The sequence below is a fragment of the Mirounga leonina genome, unplaced genomic scaffold (genome assembly GCF_011800145.1).
Source record: "Mirounga leonina isolate KUSES-001 unplaced genomic scaffold, KU_Mleo_1.0 Mir_55, whole genome shotgun sequence".
In the NCBI taxonomy this organism is placed as follows: Eukaryota; Metazoa; Chordata; class Mammalia; order Carnivora; family Phocidae; genus Mirounga; species Mirounga leonina.
The window spans coordinates 6,325,372-6,346,421 of NW_023270816.1; the positions used below are offsets into that span (position 1 = coordinate 6,325,372).

At 36.5% G+C, this 21,050-nt stretch overlaps 1 protein-coding gene across 7 annotated transcripts in view; it reads left to right on the top strand.

Annotated features, from left to right (window-relative positions):
- LOC118001961 (protein quaking) overlaps window positions 1-21,050 on the top strand; it is a 158,627-nt gene that overhangs the window by 131,430 nt on the left and 6,147 nt on the right. For 3 of the 7 annotated variants that reach the window (XM_034992157.1, XM_034992162.1, XM_034992164.1), the window contains exons 5-7: window positions 12,571-12,658; window positions 14,014-14,313; window positions 17,060-17,134. In XM_034992157.1, coding sequence (XP_034848048.1) covers window positions 12,571-12,658; window positions 14,014-14,313; window positions 17,060-17,134 — 463 coding nt within the window. Of the gene's footprint in view, window positions 1-12,570; window positions 12,659-14,013; window positions 14,314-15,032; window positions 20,570-21,050 lie in introns of those variants that run through there. The other 4 variants (XM_034992158.1, XM_034992159.1, XM_034992160.1 and 1 more) reach the window with 4 other exon arrangements.

A 21,050-nucleotide genomic window follows, 5' to 3' on the forward strand; every position in this document is an offset into this window, starting at 1 on the left:
AGAGCAAAAAATTAATGTAAAGCAATGGGAAACTATTAATATGGCTTAGATTTGAAATATCATGAATATTTAGAGTATTGTGCCAACACACACACACACACACACACACACAGTTGGTTCTACCCTCTAACCATCTCACACTTCTATTCTCATCTCTCCATCCCCACTGGAATTACCTCAGTTCAGAATATCATTATGTGTTGCCTGGATTAGGAACATATAATCTCTGCTTTATCTGTATGATCTTCCTGCCTGTCTTAGTCTTCCCTTTCCAAATATTCTCCACACTGGAGGTAAAGTAGTGCTTCTAAAAATAGAAGTTTAATCATCATTCTCCTTAGGTTAAGACACTCTAGTGAGTTCTAATTACTCCACAGAGTATGTCCTTGCTTGAGCGTGGCTTGCAGACTGTTACCATCTTATCAACCTCATTATTGATCTCATACTCTTGATTCTAGATTTTTGAATGTATTCTTTCTCTTCCTTAGAACCACCATCACTCTTTCTGTCCTCTTTAACTCTTACTCATCTGTGAGTCTAACACTGTGTATTACCTTAACATATGAATATCCCAGAGCCTTCCCTGCCCTGTTGATCACTAGTTTGTGATCACTAGTTTGAAACTTAGTTTGTCATCCTTGCTGTATATTCCTGGAAACTCCTTATCAGTTTGTTTTAATTGCTTAATTGTCTATATCCAGCTCCATCTTCCCTGCTACCAGTTTCCAAGAGAGCAGACTTTGTTAGTTAAAACCTACCCTAGAGATATAATCATTTTTTAGAAGTTTTAGGGACTATAATATAAAACTCTCCATAGAATATTTCATAAAAATAGTAAGATAAAAAATCATATATCAGCTATAAAGGATAAATCCAATTTGTAATAAAATCTAGATGGGAATAAAGCCAGTAAGTTTCCCTTTAGTAGTAGCTTATTTGTAAATTTTAAAATACAATTTTAGGAATGCATGGGTGGCTCAGTCTATTAAGCATCCAACTGGTGATTTAGGCTCAGGTCATGATCTCACAGGTTGTGAGACCCAGTCTCACCTTTGGCTCTTTGCTCAGCAGGGAGTCTGCTTGAGATTCTCTCCCTCAGCCCCTACCCCCACTCGCATGCACACATGCACACGTGCTCTTGCTGTCTCTCTTGCTCTCAAATAATCTTTAAAATGCAATTTTAAAGTAATATGGAAGCACCTAGATTTGGAAAGAAAATACCTAAGTCCATTTGTTTGTGAGTCCAGATCATTTAACAGCATTTTCTTCTTTCAGTCCCTGGATACCTCCTACTACATAGTTACGGTCCTGCCCTTGGTAGCCTAAGTGAGACTTTGTCAGTGTTTTCAACCCCCTTGGTGGTATATCATTGATACCGTCTTAAAAATAGATCAGTTTGGTATATATGTAAAGAAATCTGTTGATGTAGTTGACTCCTTAATGGAACTCATCAAGTCTCATAGGGGAAATCTTTGGCAGCCTGAGTATATCTGGCCCCTTCCCAGTGCTTGTGTTCACATTATGTGCAATGTAAACAATTCACCCAAACCTTGAAGTCACACCACACAACTATCATCTGTGACTTACAGGAAGTTCCATCTTGGTTTTTAAACCCTTGTTTTTTGTTGTTGTTTTTTTTTAAGATTTTATTTATTTATTTGACAGGGAGAGATACAGCGAGAGAGGGAACACCAGCAGGGGGAGTGGGAGAGGGAGAAGCAGGCTCCCTGCCGAGCAGGGAGCCTGATGCGGGGCTTCATCCCAGCACCCTGAGATCATGACCTGAGCCGAAGGCAGACGCTTAGCGACTGAGCCACCCTGAACCCTTGGTTTTTAAAATGCTTTCCAGCATTTAACATTTTCTCCCCACTTTTCAATTTTTGTTTCTCTTGATAATTGTATATTACTAGTTTGTGGGCTAATTATTGTCATACTTATTGGATATTGTGTGATTTTTAGTATTTATAAAACTTACCTCAAAATACAAGGTAAACATGGCAGCCACAAAGAATACAGGAGTACCCAAAAACCAAATGCCTACGCATAGTCAGCTTGCTTAAGGAGAGTGGTTTTGTTAACTGTAAAAGTTAATAAGGTTCGAAGTTCTTAAGTAGAGGACTTGAGAGGATTTCTTATATTGCCTTCCTCTAAAATAATGTCTCGTGTACTCCAGAGTAACAGCTGCTTTGCTCATAAATTACTCCTGCGATAAGAGGAAAAAATTTCTAAGGTTTTAGTTCTAGAATTGACTCCTTTTCCTTATAGTCAAGTCCTACACTTAACTTTCCCTGATTTAAATTATGCCTACTTTAAAATGAGGTTTTTAGGTTGCTGTATAGTTACCCACTTAAGAGGGAGTATTTGCAATTTATTTCAGAAGAATTCAGTATTCTTCATCCCTAAAGGAATGCGTTGTTTACATTCCACGTTTTGTTTATTATTATTTTATTCTTCAAGTTTGACTAACCTGTACTTGGCTTCCTAGCTGTAGGATAGCTAAGCAAAAGAAGTATTCAAGTGCTTTATTAACAGAGTGGCACAAATTCCTGTCTTTTGTTAAATTTTATCCTAAAGTGCAACCAATGGGAGAGAGAACACCTGTGTTAGAGACCTTTACAGAGTCGTTAAGAGGTTGAAATTAGATAAGAACAATTAAATTCTTTAAAAATTATGAACACTTGAAATAAAGACTTTTATTGAATCCCAGAAACAAAAGACCTTTAAAAAAATGAAATACTTAATTAGCTTAATTATTTTTTCTCTGACCAAGGAAAGATGATACGAGTCTCAATCTCAGAACAAAAATTATAGGGCAAAAAGTCTATTTGTCTTCATTGCAGTTGTTATACATCATAGACATCAAATGCTACCAGATGATAGTTGAAGAAATTACCTGCCTTTTTTCCTTCCCTGCTTTGTTCTCCCTTGGTCTTAACATAAGGTTCAGAGTTTTAGTCAGCTATTTACAATGAAGGTATGCCTTCAGATGGTTTACAGATAACAAAGAAAAAAGTTAAGGTATGACGCAACCGAAATTAATGGCCTCAGTGTTACCGTAATGACTATATACAAAAATAGTTTTGAGTATAAGTGAAACTAGCAATAGTGGCCTTGCATTGCTCTGAGGACCAGGCAGCTTTCTGCCTCTACTCTCGACTAAAGAGGTCATCACACTGTGCTTGATGGCTCAGAAATCTCATCAATATATCCTAGTACAAATAGGTAACTTTAAAGAATCCCTGTAGTAGGTTGACATTATATAGTAGTATTACCTGGAAGTCTTTCAAGACCATAATTAACAGTTTTATCACAGATACTTATGGGTGAGCTTGGTTTTCTGTTAACCCACTAATAGTGTAGCTAACATTTTGCCTGTACTCTGGATGCTTTTTAGACAGAGTTGTAGTTATCTTCAGATCCACAAAGTGGTTCATAATCCTTTCCCCTTAGTTTTTTATTTGGTCTTCTACTATACCCTGTGTAAACTTCTTCATAGCAGCTATTACACTTTATTGAACTTGCTTTACTTTTCTGTCTCTATCCAAACTGGACTAGCAGTCTTAAATACAAGGGCCACATTTAATTCTTTATATACCTAGACTAGTGATTGGTCTTTAGTATGTAATAGGTATTTTGTTAAAAAAATAAATTCCTTTTCCTTCCTGTAGACTCATTGCTTAATCTGAATCCATGAGAGTTTCATGTTACTTTTTTTTTTTTAAGATTTTATTTATTTATTTGACAGAGAGAGCGAGAGCAGGAACACAAGCAGGGGGAGTGGGAGAGGGAGAAGCAGGCCTCCCGCCGAGCAGGGAGCCCGATGCAGGGCTCGATCCCAGAATCCTGGATTATGACCTGAGCTGAAGGCAGACGCTTAACGACTGAGCCACCCAGGCGCCCCATATGTTACGGTTTTTAGAACTTGTTGTCAGGCATTTACCATGACATACCACAAGTGTCTACTCACCTCCCTACCCCCACTAGCACTGCATGTGTACTTTTCAAATTTTTTGCCTTCTTTTCCCATATACCTCCCACAAATCCATTTTTAGATCATCATTTTCAGGTACCTGCTCTTTATCTTCTGTAGAATCAGGCTCTCCTAAGCTGACAATTTGTAATTATATGTCCTTCTTTTTATTGCCTCAGCCATATAGTCTGATAATGTCCACCTAAAATAATCTATTTCAGAGGACTTTTTTTTCCTATAAAATAATTTTGTGGCTTTACTGATACTAGTGTAGTGTATAGCCTAAGATGTGGGTCATATAAATCTTTCAAAAGTTTGTCATTCCTATTAAGCTTACCATAAAGAAAAAAATTTCAAATTGTGTCATACTGTGTTTCACATAGGAAGAAATAAATGCTTATGAGACAAGATTCTGAGATTGGTACTACTTTTAATAGATCTGTTTATACCTTGTTGAGAAAAGAACACATTATCTTAAAGTTAAAAAAAAAAAAAAGGTATTCATTAGGGGTGCCTGGGTGGCCCAGTTTGTAGAGCATCTGACTCTTGGTTTTGGCTCAGGTCATGATCTCAGGGTCCTTAGATCAAGCCCCGCCACAGGGTGCTCAGCACAAGGAGGAATTTGCTTGAGATTCTTTTCCTCTGCCCCTCCCCCTGCACATGCATACTCTCTCTCTCTCTCTAAAATAAAATTTTTGGAGTTACTTGTTTTATATAATTTAATAAAATTTATACAGCACTGTGTGTGTGTGTGTGTGTGTATTTGAATGTTTCAAGCTTTTCTGGCTAAGTAAAGTGCCTTGTGCTTCTTCCTCTCTATCTTGCTTTATCTTTGGTAAGTTATTGCTGCTAAACCAGGTATTAAGTGGGAGTATGTCATATAATGTAATGGCAAATAGAATAAGATATGCCAAGATTTTTCTCCCCTTGTCATGTCTGTAACATTTTGACCCACAAATTTTTCAGCAAAACGGTAAGATCATCTTTGCATATCATTTGAAGTGAGGGCTTGCTCATTACCTGTTAGTAATCAGGCAAGTATTGCCTAGGTGAAGCAGTGGTGCTGATTTGTCTTTCCCTCTCCACCTAAGCATGGAGTTCTGATACATCTTTTCAGTGTTGGGTTTCTGTAACAATTCTGGGGATTTCTCTCATGCTGTTCAATTAGTGAACATCATTTTTTTGTGTGTTGGACTTAGCACAGTATCTACATCATAGTAGGTGCTCATTAGCCATCTCTTAACTAAACACTGAAGACTGGGAAAAGAAAGAAGGTGGAATCAAGGAACCTTTAAATCTGAAGAAATAGTAGATCATCATAGAGTCCACATAAAGTTTTGACACAAAATGAGGTTGGTGACATAAAAAGAAGAAGTTGGTATGGCCATAAATGCCAGTCTGGGAAATTTAGACCCTTATGAAGTAGTAATGGGGAGCCACTTCCATATCAGGAAAATAAAGGCCACACTAGGTTTTTCAGGGGAGAGAATTAATAAAGTAATTGGTTAAACAGGCATTGAAAACTGCAAAAGGAGCAGGGTGTAATACAGATTTAGAAACTGTAGGCAGCAACAATTACCCCAGGGCTGGGAGAGAAAAGAGATTGATACTGTTGTTAGATCTTAGGCGCTTTGAGAAAGTTCTACGCAGAGGTGGAACTGAGACCTCTGACAAAATGGTGCCTCTTGGCTGATAATGGAAACATAGTAGCTTGGAGGAGTAGATAAACTGGTTGGCTGGTGCTATTATTCCTCATGGGTGAGACAGAAGAAAGCTGGTTCTAGAAGTGCTGGGAAGGAAGTGTGGAGCCTGAGAAGAACTGGCATAGGAAGGAGCATCTCTTCTTCCCTCCACCGGCTCTTCAGTCTTGCTTTAATGCCCTCCACTGTTCATCTCAGTTGTGAGAGCCTAACAAAACCAGCTGACAAAGAAGAAATAGTACTATACAGAGTCCTAAACCCTGTACTAAAAGCCTAAAGCAGGTCAGTTTGGAACTTAATAATTGCTACATCATCTTGGAGAATAATATTCTTTTTTTTTTTTTTTTTTTTTTTTTGAGAATAATATTCTAAAATAGTGTGGGAGGTTAATTTTTCTGCTAGCATTCCCGGATAAGTTAGAGTAAATAGATCCCAGATTTATATTCAGCTCTGTACCTAACATCTCTGCTTGGCTGTTTAAATAGCCAAGGCATTAGCATTTTCAAACTTAGTATTTCCAAACAGAACTCTTGATTCCATTTCCCTCAGCCTTTCCCTTCTTATTAAGTGGAGCCACCATCTTCTTGATTGCTTAATCCAAAAACCTGAACGTTATTCTTTAATGTCTCCTTTCCCTCATTTGTTACATCCAACTAGCTGTCACGTTCTTTCGAGTTATTTTTTCCATCTGTTACTACTTCCACACCAGTCCAATATATCTTCTGTCACCGGGACTGAAGTCAAGCTCATGACTGGTCTCTAATCGTACTCAAGCCCCAGACAGTCCCTTCACAAACTAACAGAATGTGCCTTTAAACACTGATTCTGTTCTGTTTCTCTCCTGTATAAAATCCTCTATTTAAATTTAAGTCAGTTATGTTCTTTTTCAAACTTTTCTTTAGCTGGCAGACCAGATACAGGTGATGATTGGTATTAAAATTTTTTTAAACTTTGGTCACTCTCTGTTTTCTCTTTTCTCTACTAATTTCTTATTCAGCTAAAAGAATTAGTCATGTACTTTTTCTTTTATGTTTGGAAAACCTTTTCTACTCATTTCTTTTTAAGATTTTATTTATTGGAGAGAGAGAGAGAGAGAGAGCACAAGCAGGGGGAGGGGCAGAGGAAAAGGGAGAAGCAGACTCCCCACTGAGCAGGGAGCCCAATGTGGGGCTCCATCCCAGGACCCGGGGATTATGACCTGAGCCGAAGGCAGACACTTAAGTGACTGAGCCACCCAGGCATCCCACTACTCATTATTTTAAATTTATAGAAAAGAATCAATTTTTTTTTTAATGTCAGTGAATAAGTTCACCTTTGCAAAGTGTTGGGAGCTATAAGAAGACTGGTTTAATTGGTTATTGGTTAATTTATGGATTCAAGTCACATGAGAAATTTCCTTAAAACTACATTAAAAAATAGAAAAAAATGAGATAGCACATGCTATATATGATTGAGTCTCCCAAAAGGAGCAGCATAGATTTAGAAAAATGATACCATTATGTGTGGGTGTGGTTAGTAAAGAATATACTCTAGAGGGAACAGTCATTTGGGCTATCAAAAGAAGTATGCAGAGGATGCTTCTAGATAGGATCTTGTCTAATTTGGGGGCAGAAAAGTAAAGTGGGCTTCTAGGGAACAGTGGGCAGATGATTTTGACTAATATTTGCAAATAGGGCTGCTTATAGAAGTTGTTCACTGCCTTGATTGCTAAGCTGGAAAGTTTAGGCTTTTCTCTTATAGGCAAATGATTTTACTAGTCACATTATAATGACTTGGAAATGTTCATACATTTGCTTCAGTTCTCTTTTGTAATTAATTACATTGTTGTAGTGGAGTTTTTTTAATGTGTACTTTATAAATTTAAAGCTGCCAAATAAACATGATTTTCTTAATTTCTTATGTGAGGTCTTTGATGAATCCAAAAGGTAATCCCACTTAAAGGCACTACATAGAAGAGAGGGTAAAGGAGTTTAGATCAGGTACGCTGGATGGGAAGCCAGTTTGCAGTGTGACCATATGCAACATTGGATAAGCTTCCTAACCTGTCTAGGCCTCAGGGATAACACAGTGCCATTGCCATAGATGTGTTATAAAGCATAAATGTTTAGATGATGAAAATCTGACATCTAAGGTGTAGCAGTGTATAAATCGTTCTGCTTTAAAATGTTAAGACCTTTGCACTCTCAATCTAGTATTAACCATGACCTAATTCTGTCACATTAACAGTTGTTAAACATAGCTGGTACCGTAGCTGTAATTTATTATAATATATGCCTAGATTATTTATTCAGGTTCATAATCTGTCTTCCATAATTGTAAACCCCCAAGAAGTTCAGAAAGGAAAAGAAAAATAATCTGTCTTTATCCTACTTAGTGTATTTTTATGTTTATCACAGATTGGATTATTGGAGTATTCCTCCAGACCCATCGGGGATGTTAGGTAATCCTTGGTATACTGTCTTTATACAAATCTGAAAAATTCTCAAAATACTTCTGATGCCACAGGTTTTAGATATGGGGCAATGGACCTATAGAGAAGTTAGCAGGTCTTTGTTATATTTTTTAAACTTTTATGTTTCAGAGGTATGTTATTCATAATTTTTCAGTAACCTTTACATAATGCTTTTCATACAAACTATGAGAGAAATACTCATTTATCCTATGACCCAGCAATTCCACCTCTAGATGTGTCTTCAAGAAATGGAGGGTAAAAAACTATATTCACAAAAATACCTTGTATGAGAATTTTCACAGTGGCTTTATGCACAATATCCAAAAACATCCCAGTGTCTGTAGCAGAAGAATGGGTAAATAAATAAATGAACTACTACTCAGCTGTCAAAGAGCTGTGCTGCTGACCCTGCAACAGTACGGAAGAGTTTCACAAATAATGCTGAGGGGACAAAGAGTATATGCTCTGTGATTCCGTTACATGAAGTTCTAGAATAGGCAAACTGGTGATAAAAATCAGATCGGGGGTTTCTGGAGGCAGAGGGCGAGGAGGATCTTGCGTGAGAAGAGGCACAACGGAACTTTCTGAGTTGATTGAACCATCCTGTGACTTGATGTGCATTCATCAAAACTGACTGGATGTTGCACTTAAGATCTCAGGATTTCACTGCATATAAATTATATCTCGGATTTTAAAATATAGAGCAAATACTTGAGAAATGAGGATTTATAAAGTTCTAGATGACCACTTTGATTCAGCATTATAAAATACCCTTTTATGACCTGAGGTTGGGTTGGTTAAGAACAGCTTCTTTTGTTACAGAAGGAAAAGCCAGTGTTCCATCTCTATAAGGGGTTTGTTCCTGTGCAAGTTCTACGAAAATGCCTTTAGAAATGTCTAGAGTTGAGATGTATGATTTCAGGATGCCATATTTGATCAGCTTTTATCTTTGAGAGAAGAGGAAACATCAAATAAACTGATATGAAGCCTGGCTAGTAAAAGCTCTAGAGCCTCTGGACTATAGAAAAAACTTAGTAGAAATTACCTAAGATATTAGCACATTTTCTTTTTTTTTTTTTTTTTTTTAAGATTTTATTTATTTATTTGACAGAAAGCACAAGCAGGCAGAGAGGCAGGCAGAGAGAGAGGGAGAAGCAGGCTCTCCACTGAGCGGGGAGCTGGATGTGGGACTCGATCCCAAGACCCAGGGATCATGACTTGAGCAGAAGGCAGCCGCTTAACCGACTGAGCCACCCAGGCGCCCCTTAGCACATTTTCTTATCTGGAGTTATATTTGAAAGACAGATGGCATACCCCTTCAACAGCATTCAGGCAGGAATATGATGTCAAGTTTCATTGACAAAACCAGGACAAGAAGGTTTAAATAACCACTTCTGTGTTAGAGTAATTCTGTAATGAACTCTGCAAACTCTTGAGACAACAGCATCATGCTCTATAAGTACAGAACGGCGGGCGAGGTGGGGAGAAGTGATGAAGATGCCAGAGTGAAGCTTATTCTGGAGTGAGACTACCAGCCTTCGCAGCTAAATTTTGTGCTCTGCCAGGAGGTGTAGGGTAGCCCGCCATAATGTGATGTAATCAGTGTGCATACTGTAATTCATAACTTGTGGATCTCAGTGGCCTCCAGCGAGGTCATTGTGGCAGAGTCCCTTGCTGCTGCCTAGTGAGAGCTCTGCTGCTCTGGGTTTTAGTCTCCTCTTGGGTGGGGCGGGGGGGGAGGGGTGGGCTCTGCTGATGACACTACATCTGCACCTGTAAAAGGCACATATGTACATCCTACGTGCACGAACCCTGCCTGATGTGCACACATGTATTTCTTCCATCATCTTTCTCTTTGGTAACACTGCATCACCAGCTAATGAGTGTGGTTATATTGTTATCCAAAAGAACAGTTGGGTGAAAACATGCACTCTAGTACCTCTTCCCTCTACAGCACTCTGACCACATCACTTCTTCCATCTTTATTTCTGTCTCTTACTTGGTATTTTCAAACATGCACCATTGTTTCACTGTTGAAAGTGAAGAAGGTATACCTATTGCATAATTTCTGTGCTTCTGGTATTCTATTATTATATATAGATTTGAGTTGGAGATGACTTGAGTTTTTAATATCACTGGTTTTCAGGGAACAAGTTTAAGGAGTTTGGGTTAGATAATGGATTGCTCATTTGTCCCTTTTGTTGCTGATGCTTACTTATTTTTATCATTAACAAGTAATTGCTATGGCTTTCAAAGAAATCTTACTACTTCACTTTTTTCTCAGTCATCTTTGTACAAGTTCAGAGGGGTCAAGGAATAGTAATTCCACAGGCGTTCGGGTATCTTTTCTGTTTTCTCCTCCAAAGGAGGTTTTTGAAAAGTTGGCAGTGACACCTTAAACTTTGTCTTCATGTTTTCACTCATCTTTTTAATTCTTTGTGGTTGATTAAAAGCCAATTGAGCCGTTCTGTTTACTATAAATTATGGGGCCCTTTCTGCTGCTGCAGTGCCAGGGACAGAGTTTTGTGTATCATTGACAGTTGCAGTAGGAAAGGAGGACAGAGAAGCTTGTCGTCTGGCCCTGCCCCTTTCTGAATTAGGTCAGAAAAAAGCGTCATTGGGTTACTTTGTTTTTAAATACTAAGTACTGAGGATTAGATAATGCATAAAATATGTGAGTGGTACATAGTTCTACATCTTCTACCACCATCTTCAGGAAAGAACCTTGGTAAATGGACCTTCATCTGCTGCTTTCTTTTGCTGTAGCTAATGCTTATCCTGTAGGATTTAGACATTTGAGATTTGGAAATAAAGATTTTTTGTATCAATCATTTGGAAGTCCTAGCAAAAATAACTTGTGGGACAAGGTGAATGGGAATATAGGCAGTGATAAATAAGAAATAGGCTCTATTCTCAAGGAACTTACTTTGATAGTGGTGATGTCCATGAAACTATAAATCAAGGTAGAAACTGTGTAATCTCAGGGTGGCCCTTTGAGAAGGTAGAAGTTAGGTTGGGGTTTGCAGAGATTAGGTAGGATTTAGAAGGAGGGTAGAGTGGAGTGCAGAGGAGCATTCAAGATAGGAGAAATAGGAATATGCACAGAGATGCATAACATGGAGTGATTTGATTTGATTTATAGTATAAGATAGGTGTAAAATATAGTAGAAGACTAATTGCTTTAACTTGAGAAGGTAATTTGGGTCCAGATCCACAGATAGCTTAAATGGTTTGTATTTTTAGATAGCAAGAAACTATGAAGGGTTTTAAGACATGAAAATGTTAAGGAACATTAAGAAGAAAAGTTGTGTTCTGTGCAGTTAATCTTACTGTTGTATAGCTTGATTGGAGAACAGATAACAAAAACATAATATTGTAGTAGTTTTGATAATACACCAATAATGACTAGAACAAGGGTGACAACAGTCAACCAAAAGGGTAGGGCAAGTCCAAGGTAAATGGGATGGCCAAACATTTTGATGGCCATAGACAATCCTGGTTTTCTTAAGCCTGTCACCGTCGCATAGTTGTTAAGAACTTTTAAATGTCTCCTGGGTTGGACAATGCATTATATGGTGGCCCTAGAGATAGATTTGCTTTAGAATGATGATAGTATTTACTAATTGAGGGGAGAGAAGGATGTTGGCATAAGAGAGCAGAATATATATTCAAATTTTAGAAATTCTTATGATTGTGATTTTATTAAACTTTCCTTTTTAGAAAATTAAACAGAAAATTCTCATAAGTGAATACCACCGTCATATATGTTTAAAATCCCAGTTTGGTGGGGAGAGGGGGTTGCTTGTATTTTTATGCGTTGTTGGTGGTTTTTTTCCCCTTTAATGAGCACATTGAGTTTTTGAATCTGCTACAAAATGATGCTGAAGAGAATAAATTTCTATATTTAATCTTAATTAACATTTTATTTATTCTATTTAGCAAAGCTTTTTGGGAAACTTTAATAAATCATTGTGTACTTTACATAAAAAATTTCCACACATGGGGCGCCTGGGTGGCTCAGTCGGTTAAGCGACTGCCTTCGGCTCAGGTCATGATCCCAGGGTCCTGGGATCGAGTCCCGCATTGGGCTCCCTGCTCTGCGGGGGGCCTGCTTCTCCCTCTCCCCCCTCCTGCTTGTGTTCCCTCTCTCGCTGTGTCTCTCTCTGTCAAATAAATAAATAAAATCTAAACAAAAACAAAAACAAACAAACAAAAAAATTTCCACACAGAAATGTAGCTAGCGGTAGTTGAGAGTACCTTTTTATCAGTGTGTCAGCACCTTTTGGTTCCCTGGTCTTTTTTTTTTTTTTTTTTTTTTCCCCTTCTCCCCTGATTGAAGCAGAAGGCTATAGTCACATATTCCTTATTTTAAGGCTTGTGAGTAAATATGGCTGTGATGTACGTGGACCGTCTTAAGTGCTTACTGCTCTTGTGTTTTCCATGTATAGGCAGAGGGAGAAGACAGCCTGAAGAAGATGCAGCTGATGGAGCTTGCAATTCTGAATGGCACCTACAGAGATGCCAACATTAAATCACGTAAGAATGAGACTGAGGTCCATGGTTATAGCCATATCAGCTGTTTAGTCCACAAACCTTTCTCCTTTTGGCAGCGCAACACATGAACAGTTATACAAAGTGAAGAGTCGAAATAATCATCACTTGATACGGAATAACAGTCCCATTTTTACTGCTTTCATGAATTGGGAACATTCTCCTTTATTTTATGCCAGCATGTCTAAGTTTTGGGTTTATACACTTTATTATTTTGGTGAAATCTCAACTTCTAAATTTAAGAATTTCAGGAAATTTCCTATTCTGTTAACTACAGATTTAAAGCTTCTAACTTACTTTGTTATATTTATGCAAAAGACAATTTTTTTAAAACTTTTTTTTTTTAGAAAGCTAATTTGGAATGTATCTGAAAGCAGTGACCCTTCTGTCAAATTCTCTCCTTTCACGTTGCTTGCTAATGTTCCCCTCCAGTATTTTTCTCTGTTGATTTCATATGTGAATGAGTTCACAGAGAGCAGTAGGTGGTAAAAATATATTTAATCCCATTTTTCTTTTAGATATATCTGTGGATGCTTTCATAAACTTGAAGAGGATTGCTTTTTTATATTTTGAGGCAATTGAAAGTTCACAAGTCTTTTAATGAACATAATCTCCATTTAAATTACTAGCTTTTTTTAAAAGAAGTAGAATTTTAAAGTCCTAGCCAACTTTCCAAAGTATAGGCAGTTTAGTGGGTTCAGAAGTGGTTGCTTTACAAAATGGTTGGCTTTAATTTATTCATGAGAATGAGTAGATCATTAATAGTCTTATATTTAGGAATGGGACATTTTTTATATTGTCTTTTCTATGAAGTTCATTACAGATGCGGGAAATTCATATAAAACTAGTAGTCGGTCGGTTAATACAGTAAAAATTATTCTTTTTTTAATTTGAAACTTAAGCTATTCTTTAGAAATAAACCAAAACTGTATTTCTGTGGACTCCCAATTCCAAAAATTTTTTAACATCTTTTAATGCGAGTGTTTTCATGTGCTTCTGCATGTACCTTTAGTCTCATGAGATCTTAAAAACATAGATGTATCAAATATATGAACTAAATATAACCTATTTTAATGGTATCATTCTTTTTTTGTTGATTTTTTTTTATACAGTGGCTTGATAATTTTTGCACATTTATTCTTAATCACACTGGGAAAGGGGAAGCTGTTTGCATTTGATCGGTGTGCTTTGGCATTTTGTGTGATCAGCGCATGTACTAATGATTTCCTTTTATTTTTCTTCTTTCCTGCTTTTCCTTTCTTTTTCCTACTTCCCTCTCATTTTCCATATTTTATACTGCTGTCTCTATACTTCCTCCTACATTTCTTTGCTTACTGTAGCAGCCCTTGCCTTTTCTCTTGCAGCAACAGCCCAGGCTGCTCCACGGATTATCACTGGGCCCGCGCCTGTTCTCCCACCAGCTGCCCTGCGTACCCCTACGCCAGCTGGCCCTACCATAATGCCTTTGATCAGACAGATACAGACCGCTGTCATGCCAAACGGAACTCCTCACCCGACTGCTGCAATAGTTCCTCCGGGGCCCGAAGCTGGTTTGATCTACACACCCTATGAGTACCCCTACACGTTGGCACCAGCTACATCAATCCTTGAGTATCCTATTGAACCTAGTGGTGTATTAGGTAAGTTGTTCTCCCCGTGTGGCTGCTAGTATTTTTCTTCATAACTTCTGTGCCTCAGACTTTGAAATGATTGTATTAGTTTTAGAGAGTCAAGACAGGTTTCCATTAGGAAGACAGAAGCCTGAAGTTCGTTTTATTTCAGCCTCTCTTAATGACTCCCCTTTTAAAGAATTGCACCTTAAATTTGTGCTCAGATTCTCTTTGGTAACTCAAATTCGCTTTTGGTAAATCAGTAAACATTTTAAACAGACAATACTTTTCACCATTGACATCACTGTGGTCGTTCTGAGTTAGACCTATCCCCTCTGTTGGCTCCACTGCCTACAATTAGATTCCTTTTGTCTTAGGGAGTTATTTAATTGTCAACTAAATTTTAAATTTCTGTGTGGAAGTATTTTGAGATCTTTTTAAAAACTGCTGTTATTGTCTGTGTGTTTTCTAATATTTGTAATCACATTTTATATGAGAGAGACCAGGTGAATTAGTTGGCTTCTTCAGGTTTCCTCAGTTTTTCTCTTTTGAAGTTCTAGTTAATATCAGACATAAGGGAAACTCCTCTAATTTCAGTAGTACAGTATGGAATTGATAAGAAAATACCAAGTCACTGTTTTAGAGTCACATTTGAGGCAAAAATTAAGATCATACTATGAACGCTTGGTTTTACATGAACAAAAAGTGGTGTGCTTGAAAAAGACATTACTGATGCCTTTTTTTTATAGAGTGGATTGAAATGCCAGTCATGCCTGATATTTCAGCCCATTGACTTGCTGGATGAAGGACTAGAATACAGCAGCTGTTATAACACGACCAGTCAATGTGGGACAAAGTGTTTCCGTGCTGCCCCTTTGTTTTACCAGACAGAATTTGAATCCTTTTTTCCTTGAATTGTGTATGACCTTGGTGCCGCATGCATGCTGTTGACTCTTAGGACTTTGATCTTTTAAGGTTTTTTTTCCAGCATTAATGTTGATTTATAAAAATTTGAAAGTCTTTATGAACCTGGACACTAAGATTTAAACTTGAGAATTCATTGTTCAACAATTAAAGAAAGCCACGATGCTCTGTATGTTATCTGTGTGTGTGCATGCACTCAGGTGCCTTTTGTTTCATGAGCAAATACATTTTATTGTACATGTTTTCCGTTTATCTCTAAATCATTGTATAAAGTATCACAGGTCAGAATTATACTACAGAATTGTCTATGAGAAGCTTGTTTCTGTTGCACATTTCTTGAAGCATTTTTAAAATAACATGTAACATGTAACCTGTTTACGTTTTCCTTTCTGTTAACGCTCTGTCCTGTGGCCCCATGCCTGCTCCTCTCCCCAGAGCTCCTCTCTGCTGCACGCACAGCGTCTGGTCGAGGAGTTTGTTGCTTCCTGCAGGGCTGGCACTCTTAGCCACCAGCTGCTGTTCCAGCACTCAGTGCAAGATCTTGCTGATTTTGCCTCGTGGAATTATACTTGTCTAAGATTAGTTTATCTAAAATGAAAAAGGGGTGATGGACCAGTTTACTGCTTAGAAACAGCAAGAGGCACTGCAGTTTCTCATTTTAAGCAATGTGTTTTTTGTTGTGTTGGGAAATTTTTATTTCTAATAATTATTAGACTGACAAAAGCAAAATGTACAGATACCTAATTGGCATTCATAAAATGAATAATAATGAGTACTAAATGACCAAAATCCATTATCAGTCCTATTTCTCGCTTTGCCACCTAAGCAGTAAAACATGACGTTGAGCACTTGGAGAACTGAGAACATTACTTCAAATTGCTAAGTTATAATAAATTTGCACACAGATAACATGCATGATATATATCAAGTTTCACATCATATTATTTTAAAATAAGCAGTGCCCTTCAAAACAGATGCAGACATGTGTGTTGGTGGTAGTGAGGAGATTGGTATTAGCATCAAGTCTTCATTGATGACTAATTTTTAATTCCCTTCCTTTTATCTTTAGGTATGGCTTTCCCAACGAAAGGCTAAGAATTCAAGAACGGTCTTAACTGAACCCTCATCAGATCTGAATTTAACAAATGCTTAGTCTCAGCAGCCTCCAGGGGGGTGGGGGGGAAGCTTAGCCTAGCAGTCAGTGACTTACTTGCACTTTTTGCACACTGATAGAAAGTAAAAGTATGTTATTAATTTGGTTTAGCCTGTAATCTTACAAAGTAACGGTAATTTATAAAGGAGTGTACAGTAGTATACTGACTGCTAAGTGTACTATACTGTTTGCTTTACTAATCACCTAATTCATTGCAGTTCATACTTATTGACTCAGAGTTTAAAACCACAATCTGTAGGCTTTAAGAATTGCTTTTAAACCTTTTTAAGTGATAAACTCTGGAAGTGGTCTTAAGGTTAGCAAATAATTGTCAGTATTAAACATGGCATTATTTAAGTGGTCCTGCTGCGAGAAAGGCACTTCAGTGAATATGTGACTAGTAAAGCTTAAATATGTTTGGATCTAGTAGAGTTCATGAAATACTGTAACTTGGGATCGTGAATGAATGGATAAAATAGGTTAAGGCCAAGATTTTGAAATGAATGCAATATTAATAGACGCGTATATACACAACATACTATGGCTAATTTTAAAACTACTGTGCCTTAACGTGTTTCTTAAAATGAACCTTTTGTAGTAAATGAACATTTGAAATCCATTTTGATAAACCTGCTGTTAATGTTTCTTTTCCCTTGTGAATGTTTTCTAACTTTGTCTTGGTAATTGCAATTTAACTAGGTGCGGTGGCTACTAAAGTTCGAAGGCACGATATGCGTGTCCATCCTTACCAAAGGATTGTGACCGCAGACCGAGGTTAGTTTAGTTCTGCAGTTCTTGTTTATAAGAAATGCGTTGGGTGTCCATAGAGTTTGCAACACCACCCCTGATGGGAAAATACAACTGCTTACCTGCACACCATTTCGTTGCTTTTTCTAAATTGGTATGTCATAATTGGCAGATTTAAGGGTTGGGATTTTTTTTTCCTTTTCTTTCTTTCCTCTCTTACCCCCCCCTTTTTTTGCTCCCTATTTTAACTTATTAAATCCTATATAAGTATGTCCTGTGATTTATTCCTACTAAAACATAAATTAGTCCATTTGGGGAGCTGTTAAATTTTGATGTCGCCTTAATTATTTTTCAGTCGTAATTTTTGCTAAAATTTACCTTTGTTCTGAAATTTTGGGTTGGTTTTGCAAATGAACTGAGCGGATGGTGCTTTAATGAGAGAAGTAAAGGAATATATGCCTCCTGTGTCCTTGAGGAGAAAACTGAAGATTTAGTTTCCATTTTCCTTTTTCATAAGATATTTGAGCCACTGTGTAAACATGAGGTTATACATGTCAAGTACTCAGCTGAAAGCAACAAAAATAAGGACTGTGAAGATAACTTTGATGCAGTTGGATTTTTTTTTTTAATAAATGAGAAAATCAATTCCCTTTTACTCTTAACATTTTCCTGCCAAAATGGATCCTTTGATTTTTGTCATTTGCTGCTAAGATATATTATCTGAAGGTAAACTATCTCTTAAAGTTCTGTGGAGACGTGAATCCAGCTTTGAATATCCTTTTTGAGTAACCTGTGACTGGAAAATAAGTCTTCATTTTTCTCCTTTTCAACATTTGTAATTTGTGTCCTGTATATGCCCTTGGACCCTATTATAAATTATTTATGTTTTTGAGGAGTGATATTTTCGGTTTATTGACATTGAATTGTTTTCTAAGTTTGTCATCACAGGGTAAGAATCCGAAGCAAGGTAGAAAAAGATTTTTATCAAGCTTCTATTATGGCACATTTATTACTTACTAATTAAGTTGATCAGATTCTCTAGTAATTAGTGGGAAAAGTGATGGAATTTACACTCCTGTCCTACATCTTCTATGAACCTATGAACGACCTACCTGCCTCACATGGTTCTCCTGAATACTGATGATAAGTATTGGACACAGCTGTTGTCCACATCAGAATAAAATACCTTCCAAAGACATTGATGATATTTATTTAGCGTCATACATAATTAAAGAGCCTTGAAGACTTTTAACTAATACATACATTACTTGTGATTATTCAGTGATCAAAATAAATAGACCCCAAGCTCAGTGATGATCGGTGACTATAAAGCACCTTGTAGGTGTGTCATGTACAAGTGTATGTACCACCTTCTTGCAGAACAAGCCTCCTAGTGAAGGAGGAAATTTTTTTTTAAGTCACTTCAGATTCCAAGGAAACCAGATAATTCCATGAATAATTTGAAGCTTTTTTTTCCCACATTGTTCATGTCCGAAATAGTTTGAAAGAGTATTTTAAAGTAGTTTTTCTTCTGTTAATCTTTCCCTTTCTGCCCCTTTTAGGAGATTTCTCATAATTTTGTTTTAACACAATAATTATTGGCTACTCAATGCTGCAGTACCTTGAGATAGTTGAAAATATTAGGAAGATTTTATAGTGTTTGGAAATGACAACACATTCCATGCATGGCTCTTTTGTAGTTATATGTGTTTTTTTATTAGTCTTGTCACTTTTATTCAAAATGCAATGTCAGCAAACCGAAGTGCTCCCTTTTTTATTTTCTTTACATAACAGAATACTTGTATACTGCTGTTACTATATCACCGTATGCACTCATTGGGTCTGAGGGAGATGTCTGAAGTCCTTCATTTAAATTATTTTATGATACTACTGTTTTCTCTATTTTTGAGGTTTTGTTTTCTTTTTTAATTTTTGAAGGGAAGAACAAGCATTCATTTAATGCAAGGAAACTCAGCCCTTGGACATATAACCATGTAATCTTATATAAGTATTTAGAGTACTGCATGGTTGACAAATATATCTAGTTCTTTACTAAAAATAAACCCACTTCTACACATATTTCAAACCTGAATTTGAAGCCTGTAAAAGACCAACTGACTTTTTAGTTGTAATGAACCATAAGTGATTTTGCACGGTTGACACACCTGTGTGTACTGTAGGAGGCCAGGACTTGGCAGAGGATGTATTCTAGGTGTACTGGTATATATATATATATAAGTGGTAATTTGCTTTGTTTATGTATTCCACACACACAAAAACATAATCAGAATTTTTCTGAGTGATGATTTTATAAAAACCATCATTTGCATAATTTGCATAAGAAACTTAAAACAATTTTAATCAAAATTTAAAGTAATATCAAAAATGCTTTAAGATTCTGTATTTTGGGAGTACTTCCTATGAAGTGGTATGACTACATTGTGTTAAGTATTTATTTTCTTCTTTAATTTTGGAATAGCAGTTTTTGTTTTAAATAAAATTCCACTTATTTTAAGAAATTCAGGGAAGATTTGGTCACATTGAAGATAACAGTATTTTTGTAGTATTTATAAACTATCCTAAATGATAGACTCTAGAAAGCATTTTTGTTACATGAAAGTAAGCCAGTCCATTATATAGATCATTTCAAGTAACTCTGTGAACATTATACCTGCTGGGTTATGATTTATGAAGTGGCATGGAATCTACCTTTGCACTGAATATTTTTTCATTCATATCTCCTCTGCCTTAGTCACAATGGCAACAGTACAGAAAATTCTGTCAAACCTCAGAATATAGTAGAAATAATTAAGCTGTTGAATGAGTCTTAAAAATCATACTACTGTTAAGTGGACCAAGTTTGGTGAAGCAGAATGTGACAGAGGTTGATTTATAAGGAAGGAACAACTCGAGGACACTGGGGACGATAACTTTCCACTTGAGAACTACTTTATGTTTTACTGTAATTTTTTAATTTTTTTTTGTTCTGTTTGTTGTTTTGCAAAAGAAAATAGTATTTACAGGTGGCTTCTTTTAAAATATAAAATATAAAGCAGGAATGTATATGAAATGTCAGATTTTATTGTATTTGCAGAGTATTAGCTTTGAAATTGAATAAAGAAAGCTGTTTGTAGTTTTAAAATGCCTTATTGGTATCAATTAGAAATTTCTTCTATTTTTTGATGTACTTAGAGCTTTTTGAGTATAGAATTTTAAATGGCAGGATTTTACAGTGTTTACATGCAAGTGCATTTTATAAGTGTTCTATATGTGTAAAATAGTATTTTCAACTGGAAAGTGTTGGCCAGCGCAAAAGGCCTGGCCTTTTTCTGGTTCCCATGATGTTGCCTACACTGCTAGACTACAGTTTAGTATTGCTTTGTATCATAAGGCCAAGAAATTCCATGTTGTTTGTAAATAGAATAATTGAAAAAGCAATAAACATTTATTGAACAAAAGAAACCTTGTTTGGCCCAGAGTTTATGTTGAACCAAATTGTTCATAGAAATTTAAATTTCTTTAGATTCATTTCTGTTAATCATCAGTTATTAATAATCACATCCATCATTAATAGTTGCTTTAATGCTTGCATCTGAGAGAATACTAATGCTTAATAGCAGTCAGATACTGATAACTGCACTGACTGTTTCAGAATTCTGTATATCAAACCTATTCATTGTTGTTGTTCTCCAGTTTCCTTCATTGACTGCTACTAACTATTAGTTGTTAGTTGTATTTTATTTCTATTTTTTCTTGTTAACCAGTTTTTTTTTTTGTTTTTTTGGTTTTTTTTTTTGTGGGAGTGGGCTCTCCTTCATTTGTTCAAATCATGATATGAAACTGTCATGATTTTTATTGTATTCTGTAGATGGTGTCAATCAGTTTGTCAGAATTAAACATGCTTTTTTTTTATTAGTTGTGATTAGTTTTTCATGTTGTCATT